The sequence below is a fragment of the Macrotis lagotis genome, chromosome 6 (assembly GCF_037893015.1).
Source record: "Macrotis lagotis isolate mMagLag1 chromosome 6, bilby.v1.9.chrom.fasta, whole genome shotgun sequence".
In the NCBI taxonomy this organism is placed as follows: domain Eukaryota; kingdom Metazoa; phylum Chordata; class Mammalia; order Peramelemorphia; family Peramelidae; genus Macrotis; species Macrotis lagotis.
The window spans coordinates 28,997,747-29,021,845 of NC_133663.1; the positions used below are offsets into that span (position 1 = coordinate 28,997,747).

At 38.0% G+C, this 24,099-nt stretch overlaps 1 protein-coding gene across 1 annotated transcript in view; it reads left to right on the plus strand.

Annotated features, from left to right (window-relative positions):
- LOC141492103 (uncharacterized) overlaps positions 1-24,099 on the plus strand; it is a 280,770-nt gene that overhangs the window by 87,117 nt on the left and 169,554 nt on the right. Inside the window, exons 3-5 of the mRNA XM_074192728.1 lie at positions 3,190-3,312; positions 6,301-6,423; positions 23,487-23,624. Of these exons, the coding sequence (XP_074048829.1) occupies positions 3,190-3,312; positions 6,301-6,423; positions 23,487-23,624 (384 nt within the window). The remainder of the gene's footprint in view (positions 1-3,189; positions 3,313-6,300; positions 6,424-23,486; positions 23,625-24,099) is intronic.

Below are 24,099 nucleotides of genomic sequence, written 5' to 3' on the forward strand. Positions count from 1 at the left end.
GTATTGCATGTGCAAACAGAAAAAGGAACCAGTATCTATCCTCAAAAATTTCTCCTGGGATAAGTAACATATACATAGATAATAAAATAGAATTCTTATTGGGGATGGAGCTGGGAAGATAGTGTTAGATCAAGAGTCAGGAAAATCTGAGTTCAAATCCTATGTGACTGAGGAAATCTCTCAACCTCAGTTTACTTCAGTTTCCTGATCTGAAAAATGAGGATAATCATAGTAACTCCTTTTCAGAGTTATTGCTGAGAAGCAAAAAAGTATTTGGAGTATTTTGCAAAACTTAAGATCTCCATAAATTCCAGTTATCATGTGGTTTGTTTTGAACATATTTTGGGTTCACTTGTTTAGATGCATTTTCTTTATTCCCAAAAGACTGTAAACTTCTTGAGGGAAGGACTTGTTTCATTTTTTTCCTTTGTATCCTCAACACCTACCACTTGTAATAGGAGCTTAATTAATACTGACTGAGATTGAAGGAATTAAGGATATGTAAGTAGGTCCTGCTAGGCAGCTGGGGACCCAAATCGGCACAAAATGTCCCTACTTACTGGGGGCCTATAATCATTTGGGTGATACATGGAGATCTCAAACTAAACTAAGAACAACATGACCAATGATGAGTGGCATGGCATCCAAGAAAAATAACAGACTAAAAAATAAAATAAAATAAAATACAATGAAAAGTCTCTTACTGTCTTTTTATAAACTGAGTTCAATGATGTGCAGATAAATCCCAGATCTAAACATAGTCCTAATCGTTCTGAGCTCCAACTTCAAATTACCAACTGCCTCTTGGACATTTCCATCTGGATACCCCATAGGCATCTCAAATGAATAGTTTCCAAATCAGAACTCCTGATCTTTCCCCTCAAGCCTCCTCTCTTCTGAACGTTTCTATTTCTGTCGTTCCCCCAGTTACCCAGGTCTATTCCCTCATTGTCATTCCCTGTTCCCCACTGTCATTCACCCCATATCAAATCCATTACCAAGTATTGTCATTTCGACATGTATAACAAGGGCTATCACCCCAGCTTATTGCCCTTTGCCTGCACTGTTGCAATAGTCTTTAAACTGGTCCTCTGGTCTCAATTCTTTCCCTGCCCTAATTCATCCTCCACTAGGCTTCTATGGTAATTTTTCTAAAGAAAAGATCTAGCCATGCTCTAACATCTAACCTACTGCTCAGTGATCTCCAAGGTTATGCAGCTATTATCTCTATTACCTGTAGGATTCAATAGAAAGCCTTCTATTTGGCCTTTAGAGCCCTTTATCTTATGATGCTCTTTGTCGTTTACAAGCATCTCACACTTCACTCCCAACCACATAGAGAGAACTGATCTGGTTCTCACATGGGATGCTCTATCTCTTAATTATATATTTGCACTGGCTCTGCTCCAAGATTTGCCCCTTGAACTCTGCCTCTTAATTTACCTGGCTTCCTCCATAACACTCCTTAAATCTCACCTTCTGCAATAGAGCTCTCCTCCCCCAGGTAGCTAGAGTCTTTCTTTCTCAGATGTCTTTCTATTTATTCTTTGGATCTTATACATACTTACTTATTTGCATATTGGCTTCCCATTGAAATTTGATTTTTATGAGGGCAGGAGCAATGTTGACTTTTCTTTAAATCCATGATGCTTAGCAGACTGTCCTGCCTATAGTGAACACTTAATAAATAGTGATTGACTGACTCACCAACTTACTGAGAGGACCCTTTGGCATGCCCTACAGAGCAATGGGTCTTCATCTAATTGTACTTTGTTTTTTCAAAATTGCCTCACAGATTGGTGACTATAATCTAAATTGAGAATCTAGAATAATCTGTTTTTAGTTTGCTAAATCATGACATTTTTTTAATTGCTACATGATAGCACATTCCATCAACCATACTATTTCTCCTTTCCCTGATCTTCTGTAGAAAATGCTAAGGTCTCACTGCATACTTAGACATGGTAACTGATAAGGAAAATCAGTCCTCCATAAGAAGAACATAACAGTGGATAGGGAACAGTTCCAGATTTTGACTGGAGGTCAGGACTTTGCTACTAACTACACACACACACACACACACACACACACACAAACATATATATATATATATATATCTTTAATCAAATTGCTTAAGTCCCTGGGACTCAGCTTCCTGCTCTGTAAAATGGGGAATGCAATCCTTATGCTCCCTCTTTTTCAGGGTTATTGTTGTAAACTCAAAATTGCTGCAAAAATGTGAGCTGTTAGTGGACAGATTAATTCAAGCTGTGAAAACAAAGATAGTTTCATTAATAGAGCACTCAGACAAGTATCATCCTGGCTAAAAAAATAAGTCCCATATTCTTATCCCTCCATGTTTTTCACACTCTCATATGGGTACAGTGAAAAGAATAAATCAACAGTCAATTACAAAGCATTTATGAAGCTCTAACAATATGGCACTGCCCTAAATACTGGGGATGCAAAGAGAATACCATCTCCCTTCAAAGAGAGCAGTAGGTTTAAAGTTAGAGGACCTTGGGTCAAATTCCACATCTAATCCTTACTGCCCTCATAATATTGTGCAAGATAGCAATATTCTCTGTATTTCAGTTTCATCCTCTGTAAAGTCAGTGTGTGTGTGTGTGTGTGTGTGTGTGTGTGTGTGTGTGTGTGTGTGAGAGAGAGAGAGAGAGAGAGAGAGAGAGAGAGAGAGAGAGGCGATATTGGGTTATTTGGCCTCTGAAGCTTCCATTTCTAAATTCATGATGCATGTGTGTATATGTGAGTGTGAGACAGATAGATGGACAAATGGGCACATGGGGCATGTTATTGGGTTATAGGACTTCTGAGGTTGCTTCTAGTTCTAAATTCATGCTACATGTGTGTATATGTGTATGTGAGACAGAGACAGATGGACAGGTAGGGGTATGGTATTGGGTTATTTGGTTTTTGAGGTTGCTTCCAGTTCTAAATCCATGATCCTGTGCCCTAAAATCAAATCCCACATTTTTTTGCTTACTTACTCCCTGTGTTACTTTGGGGAAGTCACTTAATGTCTCTCACTTTCCCCTGCTGTAAATGGAAGAATATGGGCTAAATGACCTCCAAGGTCACTTCCAGGTCTCTGCTCCTGTGCTTCCTTCTTTGCCTCTTAACTCCCTCCTAAAGTGGGTGACCGACCTTTCCTTGTACTTTTGTTTGTAGTGAAGGACCCCTGCTCAGTCGGACACGGTGGATGCTCCCATATCTGTCGAAACGAGTATGGCATTGCCAGGTGTGCCTGCCACCCAGGGTACCATCTGTCTTCAGACAACATGTCATGCTCAGGTAAAGAAGTGGGGCTAATGGCTTAATTGTGCAGTTATCTGAGATTTCATTGGGATTCAGTTTCAAGAAGAACAGGTGGGAGGAAGTGTTTGTGGGTGTAGACTCGTGCCGAAATGATCTGGGAAGGGAGGCTCCATTTGCCTTTGATCATTTGGAAAGGTATTTTGAAATTCGGAAAAAAGAACAATGAGAAACACTACTTAAATGATTTTTGTGTGATTCAAATGGTAGTTTCAGAATTGATATTTCAAAAGGTTTAATAACTAGGCAGGGAGTTGGGGGGTTTTTTCTTCATAACTACAGAAAGAAAAGGTAACCCTTGAAGGGTATATACTGTGGAGGGTTCCTAGAATTAAGAAAGCATTGTAACAAAGGAGAATATTTTTAAAAGCTCTCCTTGGAATAATAAGCTAAATGTTTCTTTCTTTCCAAAAGAGCAAAACAGAAACACTTTCAAATTCCAAGATTAATGTGATAAATCCATTATTCTATGACCAGAGGTGCTGAAGGCAGCTATTTGTGTGGAACAATTTTTGTTTCCTCTGGTAACTCTTAGAATTTATATTTTTACCATTGGAATATTTTCAAGAAAAGAAAGAAGAGATTATATGACTTTGGATGATATCGACTCTTTTCTGGCTTTCAAGGCAGATGTTTATTTTATTCAAATAGAAGGACATTAGACATGCAAATTCATATTTAATTTGGAAGATTTATGACTAAGCAGGAAAACTAAGAAAAATCTGGGCTCAAATTGAGTAGTCATGACTCCAGACAGAGATTCTGCTAACACATTGCATACTTCCTCTAGGGCTATTTAAAATATCTCTTGCTGGGGGTGGGGTGGGAGAAGCACACCTGTGATTTCATCCTGTTGAGACCTCCTGGTGTGAAAAATTCCCTTCACTCATATAAATCGGCAACTCAATAGTAATGTATAGTCTACAAGAGGCTAGAACAATTTTTAATCTTAGAGAGACAATGGGGACATGTCGAGTTTTAGCAATTGCTCCACATCCACACAGCAAGGATGTTTTTGCAGCAATATTTGAAGGCAGTTCTACCTGCCTTATATCCATACTACATCTTACTCTCATTTTAAGCATTAGAAATAGATCATGGAAAAGCTATGCCCCAAATCCCATTCTATTCCATTAAAATAATTATAAAGTTCCCTACTATAAATCAAGTTTAAAGATAGCAAGGAATGTTACTGCTGTTTCAGATGATGATGATGATGATGATGATGATGATGATGATGATGATGATAGAAGTGAACATTTAAGGGGCAGCTAGGTGGCTCTGGAGTCAGGAGTACCTGAGTTCAAATCTAGGCCTCAGACACTTAATAATTACCTAGCTGTGTGGCCTTGGGAAAGCCACTTAACCCCATTGCCTTGCAAAAACTTAAAAATAAAGAGAAGTGAACATTTATATCACAGTCTAATGTTTTAAAAGTTCTTTATAAATATTTTCTCATATAATTGCCATAGCAATTCTGGGTGGGTGATGCTATTACTATTACTATTTTATAGAAGAAAAAAGGAAAGAAGGCTAAATTTAAGTCATTTAACAGGGTCACATAGCTAGTAATTATCTAAGGTATGGACTCAAGTCTTCCTCACTCAAGAGTTAACCACTGAAGTAGCCTATCTACCATGCCACCCCATTGTTCCATTAGGGCTATCTCTAGTCATCCTGATTTATATCTGACTGATGGCTTAGCATATCAACCCCCTCACTCAAATTCAATTCACTCGCTTATCATGGCATCACCTCGGAAGCCATGGTTTTCTTTGAGAATGAAGGACAAAGACATCATTATCACGGTTGCCTTTAATGGATAGAGTAATGGGATATTCTATGACTTTGTAGAAGATACTTCACTTCTGGAACAACTAGGAATTGCTACAGAATGATAAATCAAAGCAGAGCAGAGATAAGAAGAACTGCTAGGAAGGACAGGAGATAGAGTCTTGGATGGGGACTCAGTAATACCTGAGTTCAAATCTGACCTCAAATACTTGCTAATGAGAGGATTCTGGTCAAATCACTTAACTTCTGTTTGCCCCGGTTTCCTCAATTATCAAACAGAACCAACAATAAAATGGGCAAACCAAGGCTGGAGTAAGAATTAAATAAGATAATCATAAAGAATTTGAGGCAGCTTGATGGCATAGTAGATAGAGCATCAGCCCTGGAGTCAGGAGGACCTGGTCAAATCTGAACTCAGACACTTTTTAAAATTTATTTTAAGGCTATGGAATTAAGAGTAACTTGCCCAAGGTCACACAGCTAGGCAATTATTAAGTGTCTGAGGCTGGATTTGAACTCAGGTCCTCCTGACTTCAGGACTAGTGCCCTATCCACTGTGCCACCTAGCTGCCCCTCCTCAGACACTTTGCTGTAAATAAATTTTAAAAAAGAATTTAACACAGTACCTAGAACATAGTAGGTTTCATATAAATACAGACTATTCATCTTCCTTAATCTCATCATCCTCATCCATATTATTACTATTTGCCTTAGCTCAGAGTCCTGAACTACAATATGGCTAAAGCTGATTTGATATCTGGCCCAGGTCCAGTGCCAATATGGTAAATTTTAAGGAGTGGAGGGCCACCAGGATCTCTATGAAGGGATGGGATTCAAGAAAAGACTATGGTAATGATTTTTTAAAAATAGGGAATTGGAAAACTGTGTAGGGATATTCACTTTTTGGAGCTGTCTGGGAGGTACTAATCAAAAAGAATCTGGCCGTATTACCTCCTTGGCTACACAAGGAGTTTGCATGTTTCATGTTTCATAGCAAACACGAGCAAAAGGAAAAGGCATTCCTTCAGTCTGAGTTATCGACTGCTGTGCCCATACGTCGTGAAGCCTCTAGGTACTGGGAAAAGAAAACATTTGAATTTACTGTTAATGGTGTGATTTAGCCCTGTGGTGGTGATTACAAGGCTCATAGCCAAAGGATGTTTATTTTTGCAGACACTGATGAGTGTGCGGAAGGCAGTGCTCACTGTGCCCACCACTGCATGAACTCTGAGGGATCTTTCACCTGTACCTGTAAACCTGGCTTTGAACTTGGTGCAGATGGAAGAAAATGCTACCGTAAGTGAGGACCCAGCTCCTGACCTAGCACTCTGAAGGGTACCAGTATTGTGAGATCTTTTCCCAAACCACAAATTTGTGTTGAAAGCCATGGCAGTAGGCAACTTGTGCACAAAGCACCTGCCTAGAATCTTATAGTGGAAAAGAATCTTACGGGGGACCTTTATCTCTCTGATTTTATTTTGAACTAAAATCTTCCCTCTAAAATAAATCTGTGACTTTATCACCATTGGTACTCCCTTTAAGGAAACAGATTGTAACTCACCCTTGCTTGTCCATCTTGCCTGACTCTTGTCCATGACCTTCCATAATCTCACCTCATTGTGTTGGGAATCCTCCTTGCTTTTTGATATTTCAAAGTCACCAGTGGAATGCATGGGGTCTCCAGTGGTTTCCTCCCATCCTTGCAGCATGAATAGCCTATCCTTTTGATTATATATTTCTTTTCTGTCTTTCTTTCCTCTGCTACCACTTTGTAATTCCTTCTTTCTTCTATGATGCAGCCAGTGATCATTCAACCAGTACTGTGACTGTTAGAATTGCTATTAATTGGGCAGATAGGTGGATAGAGCACCAGCTCTGGAGTCAGGAGGACCTGAGTTCAAATCTGACCTCAAATACTTAATAATTGCCTATCTGTGTGGCCTTGGGCAAGTCACTTAACTCATTGCCTTAAATAAATTAAATTTTTAAAAAAGAATTGCTATTAATTATAATAGCCTACTCTTTAAAAGTATTGTACATTTTAAAATACATTTTACTCACAACAGTGATGGGTGAAAATATAAGCTCCTCAGGACAGAAATTGTTTTATTTTAATATACCTAATACAATGCTTAGGCAAATATTAAGCATTTAATAAATGCCTATTGTTTGTTTGATGTAGGCATTGCAAGGACAATGATGCCCATTTTCTGGAAGGAGGAAAAAGATCCCAGGAAATGAAATGACTTGTTCAAAGTTTCACAGATAGTGGTGGACAAACTCAGGACTAAAATGCTAGTGACTGTGTAGTGATCATACCGTTTGACTACAATGGGAAGGGAAAGGAAGAGAACAAGCATTTATTAAACACCAACAATATGTCAGACTTGTGTTAAACACTTTATAAATATTAACTCAGTTGATCCTCATGAGAATGTCGACAAGTAAATGCTGTCATTTTCCCCATGATACAATTGAGGAAACTGAGGCAGACAGAAGTTGAATGACATGCTCAGATCTTCCTGACTCCAAATATAGCCCTTTATCCATTGGATCATCTAGCTGCTTTCTCATCCCTGGAAAAGGGGAGAAAGAGCTGACCTGAATTCTAATCCTGATTCAGAATTTTGCATGGTAATGTGATCCTAGAAAAAAAAATCACTAAAATTTTGAATCTGTTTCCTTATCTGTACACTGAGGTGGGGTTGGACTTGATGACCTCTAAGTTTCTTTCCAGTTCTAAGTCTATAAATCTATAATTTTTTTTGAGACATAGTTTTTGGCTTATATGGAGACTCCTGTCATTGAGAAAATTGGATGCCCTCAGGGAGCCTAAGGCTCAGATAAAATGACACAACATACTGCCTTCACACAGCTAGGCAATTTTGGAGGTCATATATGAATCCAAATATTCTTAATTTTGAGTCTTTTGCTCTCTTCTCTCTGTCTACAATATCCTCAGTGCTGCTCTATCATTGATCAACTTCCCATGGAAGTTCAAGGAATGAGAAATTTTTTTTAAAGTATTAACTAATTTAGAAAGTTTTTATTTAAATATTTTAAATGTTTTCCCATTATATACAACAGTAGGTTCTACCTATCATTTTTTGGTAAGGTTTTCAATTTTACAATTTTCCCCCATCCTCCCTTCTTTCCACCCCACCCCCACAGAAGGCAGTCAGATAATCTTTACATTGTTTCCATACTATACATTGATCAGAATTGAATGTGTTGAAAGAAAAATCACATCCTTAAGGGAAAAAATAAAATATTAGAGAAAGCAAAAATATGTAGTACATAAAACAACTTTTTAAAAAAAAATTGAAGGTAATAGTCTTTGGCCTTTACCCTAAAATTGTAAAAAATAAAATATTAGAGAAAGCAAAAATATGTAGTACATAAAACAACTTTTTAAAAAAAAATTGCAGGTAATAGTCTTTGGCCTTTACCCTAAAATTGCCCCTGATTATTGCACTGATGGAATGAGCAAGTCCATCAAGGTTAATCATCACCCCATGTGGCATTTAAGGTATACAATGTTCTTCTGGTTCTGCCCATCTGGCCCAGAATCAGTTCATGCAAATCCTTTCAGGCTTCTCTAAAATCCCATCCATCCTGGTTTCTAATAGAACAACAGTGTTCTATGACATACATATACCACAATTTGTTCAGTTACTCACCAGTTGATGGATATTCGCTCAATTTCAAATTCTTTGCTACCACCAACAGAGCTGCTATGAATATTTTTGTACAAGTGATGTTTTTTACCTTTTTTTCATGATCTCTTCAGGGTATAGACCCAGTAGTGGTATTGCTGAGTTAAAGGTTTGCACATTTTTATAGCCCTTCGGGCATAATAACAAACTGTTCTACAGATGAGTTCACAGCTCCACCAACAATGTATTAGTGTCCCAGTTTTCCCACATCCCTTCCAACATTAATCATTGTCCTTTCTGGTCATATTGGCCAGTCTGAGTGGTGTGAAGTGGTACCTCAGAGATACTTAAATTTGCATTTTTCTAATAAGTGATGATTTAGAGAAATTTTTCATATGACTATGGATCGCTTTGATTTCCTCATCTGTAAATTGCCTTTGCATATCCTTTGACCATTTGTCATTTGGGGAATGGCTTTTTTTTTCAATTTGACTTAGTTCTCTGGATATTTTAGAAATGAATCCTCTATCAGAAAGACTAGTTGTAAAAATTATTTTCCAATTTACTACATTTCTCTTGATCTTGTTTACAGTAGTTTTGGTGCAAAAGCTTTTTAATTTAATGTAATCAAAATTATCTAGATTGTTTTTAATGATGTTCTCCATCTCTTCCTTGGTCATAAACCATTTCCCTTTCCATAGATTTGACAGGTAAACTACTCCTTGATCTTCTAGTTGGCTTATAAGTTTGTTTTTCCATGTCTAGATCCTGTATCCATTTTGATCTTATGATGGTATAGGGTGTGAGGTGATGGTCTAATCTAAGTTTCTTCCATTCTAACTTCCAATTTTCCCAACAGTTTTTTTTATCAAAGAGAGTTTTTATCCCAATAGCTGGACTCTTTGGGTTTATCAAACAGAAGATTACTATAATCATTTCCTCCTAATATACCTAGTCTAGTCCACTGATCCACAACTCTATTTCTTGACCAATACCAGCCGATGCTTTATACTCTAATTTTAGATCTAGTAAGGCTAAGCTACCTTTTTTGTACTTTTTTTCATTGAATCCCTGGAAATTCTTGACTTCTTATTTCTCCATATGAATTTACTTACAACTTTTTCTAACTCATTAAAGTAATTTTTTAGGATTTTGATTGGTAGGGCACCAAACAGGTAGTTTAGTTTTGGTATAATTGTTATTTTTATTATATTAACTATGAGTTATTTATTACATTAACTTATTATATTAACTATGAGTAGTTGATATTTGAGCAGTTATTTAAATCTGATTTCATTTGTCTGAGAAGTGTTTTGAAATTGTTTTCAAAAAGTTTCTGAGTCTACCTTGGCAGGTAGACTCCCAGATATTTTATATTGTCCAAAGTTACTTTGAATGGGATTTCTCTTTCTAACTCTTTCTTCTGTATCTTGCTAGTTATATATAGAAATGTTGAGAATTTATGAGGGTTTATTTTATATCCTGTGACTTTACTGAAGTTGCTAATTATTTCTAGTAGTTTTTTTTAGATGATTTTTTTGGGATTCTCTAGGGTTTACTATCATGTCATCTGCAAAGAGTGAGAGTTTTGTCTCTTCCTTCCCAATTCTAATTCTTTCAATTTCTTTTTCCTCTCTTATAGGTGAAGCTAAGATTTCATTTTTTGTAAGGTTTTTTTTGCAAGGCAATGGGGTTAAGTGGCTTGCCCAAGGCCACACAGCTGGCAATTATTAAGTGTCTGAGGCCAGATTTGAACTCAGGTACTCCTAACTCCACTGTGCCACCTAGCCACCCCCAGGTCATTAGTTTCTACAGACATCATTCTTTTTTTTAGAGAACAATTTTCTTCATTTACCTTTTGCAACTCCTTTTCCAATTCATCAATCCTATTTTTGTAAGAGTTTTCCATTTGCCCAATTGAGGTTTTGAGAGAATTATTTTCATTGTGTATTTGCCCAATTGAGTATCTGAGAGACTTAGTCTCATTTTATAGTTGTCCAATTGCATTTTCCAGGGATTTGTTTTCTTGTTGCAAGGTGTTAATTTTCTCTCCCAAATTTTCCAATTGACTTTTAAAATCCTTCCTGATTTCATCAAGGAAATCTTTCTGTGCTGGAGACCAGATCATATTCTCCTCAGAGGTTCTAGGTCTCTCTGAGTTAGGGTCTTTTTCTTCTAGGAATTTTCCTATGTAGCCTCCTTTCCACTGGCCTTTCTTCATTTTCCTAAGACCTTCTGTTGGGGAAGGGCTGGTTCACAGAGGTTTGGTGTTAAACTCCCTAGAGGCTTTACTCTCTTGGCTTAGTAATTCCAAGTGGGCCAGCAGGCTGTGTTGGTTGCTTTCTCTGGAGTATCTGTGATCTTGATTTGAGACCCTCTCCCTTGGCCTGGTTGAAGCTGCTGAATACTTTTACCTTTGAACAATGGGCTAGGTACTTGCTCTCCCTATTCACAGCTGAGGGACCTCTGCTGCTCACACTTTAGCCTGGGGTGGAAGGCGGACTGTGATTGTGTTCTGGGAAAAGGCATCGGCTGAAATGAAGGTATGGACTCCAAGTTCCTTCACATCAGTGGAGCTCACGGATCGATGTCTGCAGCTCTCCCGCACTGGAACTCATCCTCCAGCCCTGCCAGCAAGCTCCAGACATTCAGTGCCACTATCAAAGCCTCTGCTCCCCAGCTGGCTCACACCCCTGTGGCAGATCAGTCCAGTTTCACTCTCAGGCTCTCAGCCTCTCACCCTGTCCTGTGCTCCCAGCAGAGTCAGCTCTCTGCACCTGGGCTCACCCACAATCCCAGAAGACAAATTTTTAGGTAGATCTTCCAGTTTCTCTTTCCAGGTTTTGTGCATCAAATTTCTATTAGGAGATTTGTTTCATATTTTTTATGAGGGAAGATCAGGAGATTAACACAGTACCTGTCTTCTCTCTGCCATCTTGGCCAGAAGTTCTTTCTATATTTCTTTTGATCTTAGTAACAGTGGTTTTCTTTGTGCAAACACTTTTTAATTTAATGTGTTCAAAATTATCTAGTTTGTTTTTAATGCTTTTCTCCATCTCTTCCTCAGTCATAAACTGCTTCCTGGAAAGAGAAATTTTAATGATGTAGGAAACATTTTTACAAGGCAATGATTGGGAAAGGAGCAACCATTAACAGTTCAGGATCATATTGGGGCAGGAATAAGATATTTATGACAGTCACAGGTCCATCTATTTGTTTTTGTGTTTTTTCCCCAATGTGGATCAAGTTCTTCAGGTTCCCTGTAGTGGTATAACCATGGCTAATAATTCTATAGGGCTTGAACTGCCCACTAGACTAATCCCTATGGTAGGAAGTTGGAAAATCCAGTGAAGAATAGATTACTTGGGATTTATTAGCAGATTTTAAGTAATCTGTTCCCTCTTTCCATCATCCTCTGAGGGATGGCTCTCAATTTTCTCTGCAATATGACCCTGTTGAGGCCTACAGAATGATATCCACATTCCCCATGTACCTTGGGGCTAGTTTATTTTAGACGATGATCCAAAGGCTACATTTTCCCCTATCACTAATAAATGTTTTCATATTAACCTCCTAATACACCCAATTGCTATCCTCAGTAAAAGCTCTTTCTACTTCCTTCCCCACCCATTTCCCCATCCCACTCATTCCTCATCCTGTGCTCTTTACAGGTCATCTCCTAGCCATTCCCTTTCTATATGAGAGAAGTCATAGGAACTTTTGCTCCTATAGCCTTCCTATTTTCTAGGAATGCTTTATATACTTCATTGTCTCAATTCAGTCATGACTCTGCTCAGGTGGCATCATTTCCCTTGAAATCATTTCAAGTAGTGCCCATGCTTTCTCCTACTTCTCCTGACTCATAGGCCAAGAAAAAGGGATGATCACACTCCTTATTCTCTACAAACTTTTATAGGAGTCAGAGCTAGAAAGAACCAAGATCACTATTTAACTATTGTCCACTAAAAACTTACAGAATCACTATGCTGGCAGGGTCCTCAGAGATCATCTAGCTCAATGCCCTCATTTTATAGATAAGGAAACTGAGACTCATCTTTTCCATGAGATTAGGGTAAGTCAGGTGCCTAATAAAACTTACAAAACTATAAATATATGAATTGTGAAGAATATAGTGATGCATGTATTTGATTCTTCTGGTCTACCCAACCACTGATAGATGCTCCCCAAAGTTTTCTCCTTTATCCCTCTTCCTTACTATTCTCCAAATTCTGTTCTTTTGTAATTGAGTCCTTAACTTATTTCTCCAATCTTGCCCTTAACTCCAGACTCACCTGATCCATTGGCATCTCAATATATGAAATCATCTTCATTTGAGTTGACTCTGGATAAATCTCATAAACACCCTGAACCTGTTCCCTTAATAGTAAAACAGAGAAAACAATTGCTGAGTTTTGAGGAAAGGGATTTATAAGACCTAGACACCATTCCCCCCTCTCTACATCTGGAATATCAGTGATGAAAGAAGTTGTTAGTTTACTAGAGAGCTGGGAGATTGGGTGATCTGCTTGTGGTCATACAGCCAGTATTCACATGAATAGTAGTATGTGAACCTGACCTGAGGTCACTTTTTTCAACACTCTGCTACGCTGCCTCCAAAAGCTATGTGATAATGATACTTGATGAAACTCTAAACTTCTCAGTGCAAGCAGCACCTCCTATTCATATCAGCATCTCCTACACCCCCTTATCCTAGTATCTGAAAAGCCTCCATACATGTCTTTGAATCAATGGTTCTCTGTATGCACTGACGCAGCTATGCCACTTATCAAAAACCAAAGAGGAAGACTCAGACAGATGCTTTTCTCCAATATGTTAAAATAATTTATTCCCCCCATTAAAATGTTGTAAGTTTTCTTTAGATTGATGGGACTTTAGACCATATGAATGAGTTTTTACATCAAATAGAAGAGAATTCAGGATTTCACTTAGATCAATCTCCTCTTGAGGAAGCTGAGCCCCAGAGAGAGCAATAGTATCCTGTGGTCCTACCATACACAGCAATAGCTTGTATGTTCAGATTTTCCTTCTTTATTTCTCTGTATTTGGTATTCAAATTCAACTTCTCCTCTCCTCTGCTTTCTATTGCTTTCCATTTGTAAGAAGGAAAATTGATTTTGAATTTTTTAAAACACCCCTGATTTAGAACTCTAAGTAACTAACTAACCCATAAGGATAGGAGCTGGACTTATGAGCTCATTATTCTAAGGAATTTCCCAGAAGATTAGTCTTGTAATATATAGTCTTGGAAATTTATTTACAGTATTGAAAGGTTAAGTGATTTTTCATACAACTAATTTCTTTGTTTTATTTTTAGTTTTTACAAGGCAATAGGGTTAAGTGGCTTGCCCAAGGCCACACAGCTAGGGAATTATTAAGTGTCTGAGGCCAGATTTGAACTCAGGTTCTCTTGATTCCAGAACCAGTGCTCTATCCACTGTGCCACCTAGGCTAATTTATTTCTTAGGAATCCCTTGAACTGGGTCTTCTTGACTTCAACATTAGTTTCCTATCCAGTATATCATCATTTAGTCACTTGCCCAAGATCACACAGACAGCATGCAACAGAGATGGAATTTGAACCCTGGTTCTCTGAGCTGAATGCTCTACAATTTATATGGTACCAAAAGGGTAACTGATACCAGGTCCACAATGGCCTCTTTGCAACATACACATCTAATATTCTGGATCATGCTTGGAACCACAAAGACATTGTCTTATTCCCTATCTATTTGCTGCTCAGCGAGCATGACCAATCTCCCCATTCTACTGCATACCACACTTCTTTAAGGCAAGCTTCCTTAGCTCCTCCTTGCATTGCCTAGATTTCAGGTTTCCTTCATATATAATTGTTGAAAGTTCTAGTTTGTAAATACTTGGATAATATTAATTAATCTACCTAGAAGTTCCTTGAATTATGAAAAAAGGTGACAGATATGCTCTTCGCAAAAGTGTTTACATGCAAACATACAAAACATTTTGCAAAATTCATTTCAGTTATGTCCAACTATGGGATTTTCTTGGCAGAGATACTATAGTAGTTTGATATTTCTTTCTCCAGCTCATTTTACAGATAAGGAAATTGAACAAATAGGACTGAGTGTTTTTCCCAGGGTCACACAACTATTAAGTGTCTGAGGCTACATTTGAACTATGGAAGTTTAGTCTGTCTTCAAGCCCAATGCTCTATTCACTGTCGCATCACCTAGATGCCTGTAAATCAATATTATATGTTATATATTAACATGTATCACTCTCTTTTCAGCAGTTATAGCAGTAGTAATGGTAGTAGTTGGAAACTAATGGCTTAGTAGATAGAGAACTGAACATGGAGTTAGTAAGATCTGAGTTCAAATCCTGATCAGATACATACCAGCCATGTGCCCCTGGACATGTTACTTAACCTCTGTCTCCTTCAGTTTCCTCATCAATAAAATGGAGGTAATGATAGTACCTACCTTTTAGGGTTTGGAGGTGACTAAAATGACATATTTTACATGCTTGCAAACTTTAAAGCACTATCAAAATGTTAGCTATATAGCTAATGAACTAGTTAGTAGTAGTAGTAGTAGCAGTAGTAGTGGTAATAGCAGTGATAGCAATGGTAGTAGTGAATAACAGTAGTAGAAGTTGTGGAGGCTATAGTAGCAGTAAGCATAAGTACTAGTAGTAGTAGTAGTAGTAGTAGTAGTAGTAGTAGTAGTAGTAGTAGTAGTAATGGTAGTAGTGATAGTGAAAGTAGTGAAACATAGTAGTAATAAGTAGAAGTAGTGGCTATAGGAGCAGTAGGGATAAATAGTAGTAGTAGTAGCAGTAGAATAGTTGTAGCAGCAGCAACTTGTGATAGTAGTAGTGGTAGTAGAAATAGTAGTAGTAGTAGTAGTAGTAGTAGTAGTAGTAATAGTAGTCAAAGTCGTAATCATAGTCATAGTTGTAGTCATAGTCATAGTAGTAGTAGTAGTAGTAGCAGTAGAATAGTTGTAGCAGCAGCAACTTGTGATAGTAGTAGTAGAAATAGTAGTAGTAGTAATAGTAGTCGAAGTTGTAATCATAGTCATAGTTGTAGTCATAGTCATAGTCATAGTAGTAGTAGTAGTAGTAGCAGTAGAATAGTTGTAGTAGCAGCAACTTGTGATAGTAGTATAGTGGTAGTAGAAATAGTAGTAGTAGTAATAATAGTAGTTGAAGTCGTAATCATAGTCATAGTTGTAGTCATAGTCATAGTCATAGTAGTAGTAATAGTAGTAGTAGTAGTAGTAGCAATAGTAGCAGCAGTAGCAGTAGTGATGATGGTGCTTGTAGTGGTAGTGGTAATGGTAGTGGTAGTTATTATCATCCACTTTGTATATCTACCAAGACCCTTTCCTAGGCTCTCATCTCTCTTGCCTCTATAATTTCATTTTTTGTGTCCTCATCAGATGTCATAGATTTAATTATCCTCTTTACGCCAGTGACTCCTTTTTGAGGTAGGGGAAGGGAATCCGGATTCAATGACTTGTTCAGAATCATATGGCAAGTAAGTATCTGAGATTGAATTTGAACTCAGATTTGGAGGGCTGGTCCACAATTCACTACATCACCTAGCTGCCCCCACTAGTGACTATATACATCCAACTACAATCTCTCCTAAATTCTGGTAAATCATTTCTAATGGTATTTTGGACATTTCATACTGTTGACATTTCAAATGCACCATCTCCAAAATAGAATGTATTAACTTAACAACCCCTAAAAAATAATACCTATCTTCTGAACCTCCCTGTTTCTGTCTAGGATATTACTATCCCCACCCCAATCAAACTCAGTTTTTAACCTTACAACATTATCCCTTTCCCTTGGCCAATCAGTTGCCAAATTTTAACATTCCTACCTCCATGACATCTCTCAGCCCCTGATCTGTACCCACAGAGCCATTACCTGTTCAGCCCCCATTTCACCTTTCACCTGAACTATTACAATGGTCTACTCTCTTTGCCTCAAATCTTTATTTAATCTAATCCATTCACCACACAACCGCCCTTAATAACATATCTAGTGCTTTCCTACTCTTTAATTTCCAAGATTTCCTATTGTCTCTAGGATCAACTACAAACTCCTCTGTCTTTTAAAGTTTTTCAAAGCCTATCCATCCTTATTATTCATTACTCCTCTGCCAACATTATATATTCAACGTCCACCTCGTTTTTCTTCACATAGGATACCACATCTTCCATCTCTGCCTTTGCACAGGATGTCTCTCATGCCTGGAATGTGCCCCCGCCTCATCTCCACCTCTAATTCTTCTCTCCCTTCAAAGCTTAGCCCATTTCACTTCTCAATGAAGTTTTTCCTGATCCCAGTTGCTAAATACCTCCCTCCCTCCCCTCAACATTAAACAATTAAGGAGTATCAGAGGGAGAATTTTAACCCAATTTATGCAGGTAACATTATTAAACACCTGCTGAATGCAATTCAATGTGCTAAATGATTGGAATACAAAGAATGGTAAAAGACATGTTCTTTCAAGGAGCCCACAGCCCAATAAGGGAGACACAATGCAAACAATTATATACAAACAAGATATGCACAGGATAAACTGGGGATAATCAATAGGTGCCAGACACTAGAAAATAGAGAATCCCTGGAGTTGATTGAAAAGAGGGTTGACTTGGTCATATTGTCAGACTTGTGCTTTAGGAAGATAATTTGACAACTGAGTGGAGAATGGACCAGAATGGGGAGAGGCTTGAGGTAGGAGGGTCATAACAAGATTACTGCAAAAGTCCAGACGTGAGTTGATGAGAGCCGACCCAAAGGTGATGGCAAGATCAGAAGGAGAGAAAGGGGAATATATTACAGCTGTTATGAGGTAGAAGTGAAAGGATTTGTTAAATGATTTTATAGAGGGAGGGAGAGAGAGAGAGAGAGAGAGAGAGAGAGAGAGAGAGAGAGAGAGAGAGAAGCAGGGAAGGAGGGGGAAGAGAGGGAGGGAAAGAGGAGAGAGCAGAGAAAGTTAAAAAGAAAAAGATAAAAGTAAAGGAGGAGAGAGTAAGAGGAGAAAGATTACAGAGAAACAGAGATAATAAAGATAGGAAGAGAGAGGAGAGAGTGAGAAAGTGAAAGAAAAATAGAAAGAGGGGAAAAAGAAGAAAAGGGGAGAAAAAAATGAAAATGAAAAAGAGCAGAAAAAAGTCAGAGAGAGAAAGTGAGAAAGAGGACAAAAGGAAATAAGAGAGTAAGAAGGAGAGAGGAAGAGAGAAGAGAGAAAGGAGAGAGAAAGTGAGAGAGAGACCAGAGAATGTCAGAGAGAGAGAGAGAGAGAGAAATGAGAGAGAAAGTGATAAAAAGAAGAGAGAGGAAAAAGAAAAGACAGGAAAAAAGAGAGGAGAAAGACTGAATGAGAGAGAAAATTCAGAGAAAGTGACAGAAAATGAAGCAAGAGAGGAAGAGAGGAGAGAGAAAGAGAGGAAAGAGTAAAAAAAGAGGAAGAGAGAAGAGAGAGAGAAAGAAAAAAGGAGGTGGTGATGGGGGGGGAGAGCGAGAGAAAAAAGTAGCAGGTAGCAGTTGACAATTAGGTTATAAGCTTAGGTGACTGGGATGATGATGGTGGTGTCCTTGGTAGGAATAAGGGAAGTTAGGAAGAAAGGAAAGCTGTGGGAAAGATGATGACCTCAATTTTGGTCATGTTAAACTTGATTCCAGGCCCATTGATTCCAAAAATAGCATTCTACCCCCATCTACCCTTTCCCTTTAGAACGTAAACATGGGAGGAAGGACAGTATTACTTTTCTATGTATATCTTCAGAGACTCATGCAATGCCTGGGACTCGGTAGGAACCTCATTACTGTCTTCTAATTGATTCTAGGAAGAAGGACATAGCATAGTTTTGAAATTGAGCAAATAGCAACTTGTAAATAGCTTCACTTTCTCTTACATGCACACTGGTGGGTGGTCTTTGGGTGTCTGTGTGTGTCTGTAGCAGGACCTAGGACAGAGCTCTACACTTTTATTTATCTTTGAGTAATGCTAAAACTCTGCATGGCACAACTTTGGGAGGACTCTCTCGAACCATCTAGAGCAACATCTAGTGGAATAAATCTTCCTTCTGCAATAGAAATCTGTAGCTTCTTTATTAAGGGGTGATTTGCCAGTGTAGCTTTGAGCCCTGGCGATATGGACCTGACTCTTCAAACTAGCCCACTTTTGCTATGTGATGACATTAGTCTCTAACAGAGTAGGCCTAGATAAATTAGATAGGAGAGGAGAATTAAGTGCTAATTATAATTCCACTTCTTGTGAAGTTCATCTTTCTCGGAATGCCCCGGGGAATCCTCTTAGGCATTGGGAGAATGTGAGCTGATTTTTCTTACTTATTAATGTTTGGGGTTTTTTTAATATAGCCAGAGGCTTAGGGGATGGGTGCATTTCACAAATATGAGAAATAAAGTCTCTTGCAGTCTGACTGGTACACTCTCAGGGAGTAAAGCATGACCTATTATTGTGAAGAAGTAGGCAGTTACTGCTAATGAGTTACTGGCTATAGACTTTCTAAGGAATTTACTTGGGAAAGCACTTTCCCCTAGAGTTGAATACATTTGGTGTGTAATGTATTTTTATAATTATTTTCCTTATGTGAATAATTGACTTTGTCTTATCTAAAGTCCCTCCCCCAGACCTGAATGTTTTCCAAAAATGATACATAATTTGTTCTTAGTAAAACATTAATATTTTAAGTTGTTTTTGGATCTCATGCAATAAGTGAGTGGTTTTTTTTCCAGTTCATGGAGGTGTTTAACAATGAATGATCTTTCATTCATAAAACAAGGGCACTAGATGATGACTTTTTTTTCTTATTCTGCACACAAATACAAGGTTTTATTCCTTTCCTGGGAGAACAATTTCTTCTATTTACATAATTTTTCTCATAGGACCTTGACATACCTGCCTCCTGAATCCTCTTTACTGCCCTGGTTTACAAATGGGGAAAATCCAATCACAGAGAGGTTAAGCCAAGTGACATACTTCCAGATTACCCACTAATCGATAGTGTCAAGGTCTCCTGTATTCTATATTTCTTAGTTGCTCTCTCTTTTTTCCCATTAGATGACACTTTTAAAGATCAGATACATATTTAAAATAAAAGAAATTATATCTTATTTTTTTATTTAACTTAATCAGCAAGGAAAATGATTAACTTTTGCTCTTAGAGACTCAGAACTTTGGCTTATTTCCCACAGATGTTTTCTATGTGTTCCAAGATTTAGTCAAATCCAAAAACTGACATAAAAATTGAAATACCCATATCTCTCTGACACTCCTCTGATGCCCACTGGCATCTACTGCATCATGAGAATGATGCAGGAATCTAGGAGAAATGTTTTCAGACTGATAGACTTTTTGCTCCCCAAGTCTCAAAAGCTAAGTAAAGAATTTATCAAGTACAGTAAAATCCTATTATAAAGCATATCACGGCGATATAGATTGGGTTAGACTGTTGGTCAAAACATAGCCTCTGTAGGTAGTCTCACACACAATCTTTCTGTCACTCTTATCTCTTCTCCTGCTCCCTTTTCTTCCCTCTTCCTCTTTCCCTCCTATCCTTCCTAACCCTCCTCCCTCTCCCTCATCCTGTATTTTTCTCTCTTTCTGTCGCTCTCTAAATCTTATCTCCTTTATCATTTCCTTCCTTCATCTTCTCTCTCACATATTTTGTCTCTTATCTGCTCTGTCTCATCCTTTTTCTCATTCTTCTTTTTTATATTTCTTGTTCTTTCATTTCTCTCTCCCTTGCCCCTCCTGCTCGCTATCCTCTCACAAACACAATCTTTTTCATCTGTTTTTTATCTTCTATTATCATTTCCTGTCTTCCCTCTCCCATTTTTCTGTATCTTTCACACACACACAAATACACACACACACATACATATCATACAGCTGCCTAAAGAAACTTGAACACACACACAGACCCCTCTCCAAATGACTTAGAAATCAAAGATTAAAAAGAGCTGAGCACCACAGGAACCAAAAACTATATGGAGAAAACTCAATCCACTGAAAGTGAAGAATTACCATTGGGTGAGTGGCTAATTGGTGGTTAATATTTCTTCAAGCTTTATTTATAATCACAAAACTAATAACCTTGTCACTTAATGGAGTATTTTCCCAAAAGAGAGGGCAGACTCTAGAAGAAACACCTGATCTGGATTCAGAATATCTCATTTAAAATCATGTCTCTGCCACTTACTCTATGTGTGATTTAGGACAATTTCCAAAGTCCTTTCTGAACTTCTTTGTTCATCTGTAAAATATGTGAAGTATGTTGAGGGGAGGGAGATGTTGTTGCATGTCTAAGATCTAAGGTGATCTGTATATTGACCATCCAAGGAGCTGCCTTGCTAAAGTCTGAAAGACTCAGGAGCTAGTCAGCAGCAGATTCCTGAACTGTTTTGCAATAGGAAGTCTCAAGGGCTAACTCAGGGGTATGAGTTAGTGAATGTTCTTCTGAAGTCTGCCTTATCATGCTACACTGAAAGGGTTTTGCTCAGTTCCAGACACCATGTTTTAGGGAGAAACTTTATAATTTAGGAAATAAGAGGAGTGTCACCAGGGTTCAAAAAATTAAGAGAAGAGGGGGAAGAAGTAAGTAGAAGTAGAAGGATGAAGAAATAGAAAGAAGGAGGAGGAAGAGGAGGAGAAAGAAAAAGAAGAAGGAAAAAAGAAAAGAAAGGAAGAAAAAGAAAGAAAGTGGAAGGAAGGACAAAAGGAAGAAAGGAAGTTTATATAACACTTTGCAAATATTACCTCATTTTATCTTCACAACAATCTTGGGGAATTGGATTCTATTCTTATCCCCATTGTGCAGATGGGAAAACTGAGACACATTAAACAACTCATTTAGGGTCATACAGACAGTAAGTGTCCGAAGTCATATTTAACTTCAAATCTTTGTGACTCCATGAAGTAGCCTTCTACCCGACTCTTATCATACAGCTGCCTAAAGAAACTTGAACTCATACCATCTGAGGAAGAATGATAAAACTGGTCCCTTTTAGTCTGTAGAAAAGAGACCTGGGGATGGGGGTGGGGTGGGGGGTTAGAGTCATGAAAACTAACTTTAGATGTTTGAAGGGTGATGTTCTTGGGGTAAAGAAGTCAGAATTTCAGGCATTGATAAAAATAGTGGAAGATAGAAAAAAATCACATCTTACTGTAAAGAAATGTTTCTTAATCAAAGTTTCCCCTGAATCTCCCTTTTTTGGAATGGGCTACCTCTGGAAATGACAGATTCCCCATTCAATGGAGGTGTTTCAACAAAGTCTATGATCACCTAGTGCTTAGATATGTTGTAGAATAGATTCCCGTTTAGGCAGAGGTTGGACTAACTTAAGTCCGGTTCAGTTCTGATATTCTGTGTCTCAAGCTACACATGAATGGGTAGTTAAGTGACACAGTAGATAGAACAGCAGCTCTGGAGTCATGAGAACCTGAGTTCAAATCCGACCTCAGACACTTAATAATTACTGTGAGTTTGGGCAAGTCACTTAACCTCATTGCCTCTACATGAAGTCAGAGTAGTCATAGACTGCCTGGTATAAGGAATACCTATACCAATAACAATAGAGACCTTTGAAATCCTACAGAAATACCAGTCATTGTTCATATGGGGAAGCAGAATGGCTTATCAGCCTTGCCTAAATGTAAGAAAATTTTAGGGCCTTTTAGAACCAACTAAAGAATGTGTAGTAATTAGTATGATATCATCATCATCATTGTTGCGATGATGATGATGATGATTATAGTAATAACTAGAAATGAGGTTTTCAAAGCACTTTACATATGTTAATAAATTTGATCTCTCAAAGTATAAGTTTCTCAAAACTATCTCCCTGTTAAAAGAGATTGATTTCATTAGAGAGTACTCAGCCTTCACTTCTCAGTCACCTTGCCAGTAGGTAAGGAGTCAAGACTCCCAAGCATCTCCTCCAGGGTTAATTACAAACTCAGGATGCTGAAAGACTCATGCTACCAGGAAGACACCACAATTCATCACATAGTATTGTACAAGGATGATAGTCTTTGAGGAGCTATTTGGGGAATTCATGTCAAGTCACAAAGGAGGTTAATAATTTTCCTAATTCTCTGTTTTTGAACAAGTATTTCCCCTCTTTCCTGGCACTCTATTGACTGAGTCATCTAGTTGTACCCAACCCTTTTTACTATTCACACACAAAATGCAAAAACAAATATATAATTTAATGACTTCCACCTATAGGTTAGAGGTAAGATCTCAGAGAATAAAACTTCAAATGTCTAACCTATATTTTCTGTCATTTTACTTTACCCTGTATGTTAAGGATTTTACAGTTTTAGGGTTCAAAGTTTCTTAGCTACATTTTGATAGAAGACTACGGACATCGTAAATGCCCCACTTGCTTATTCCTTAAGATTCTGAAATTTTCTGTAGCCCTTGGTCCATTGAGATGAGTTTCAAGTGTCCAGTATTTGTGACTTCCCTTTAGAGGGGACCTCAATGTTAAATAGTTGTTGTGTTTCTACTTTTCTGGGTAATATGCTATTGCTTTTTCCCCCACCTAAGTTTTCCTATCTTCCTCCCAGCAGGGAGTGGGCACCCAGTGCATTACTGGACTCTACACAGGGTACTCTGTTGTTATGCTAATAACTCCCTTTTCTTTGTTTCCTCCAAGGGATTGAAATGGAAATTGTCAATAGCTGTGAACAGAACAATGGGGGCTGCTCTCATCACTGTGAGCACTCAACTGGTGGGCCCCGTTGTTCTTGTAACCATGGACACCGTCTTGATGTGGATGGAAAAACATGCAAAGGTAATCTATGACAAACACCATCTTCATTTTGAAGTTGCCCTGAATTCATTTGTCCTTCCCATCCCTTATTACAGACCACTTTCCTCCTCCCTACATCCTTCTAGCTACAAAAGGCGAATGGATTGAATAAAATCTCTGGCTTCTGGTTGAATGCCTATGGAAGTCAGCTTGGCCAGAAGGAAGTTTAAATAATGGTCAAATTCTTAATTTGAAGGGATATTTTTTTTAATTGAAGGGAAAGAATAGAGCGTTACCCTGGCAAACAGAATCAAAAAGTTCCAAAAGTTTGGACAAATCAAAGTCATACGTGAACCAAAAACTATATAAATAGAGATTCCTGGGTTCTAGTCTTAGCTTCATTGTTAACTAATTCCATAGAATTATGGAAGTCCTATCAGCTCCTAGTGTTTCAATTTTCTTAATAGTAAAATGTGAGTGACCATCAATTGTAGAATGGCTGAACAGGTTATAGTAC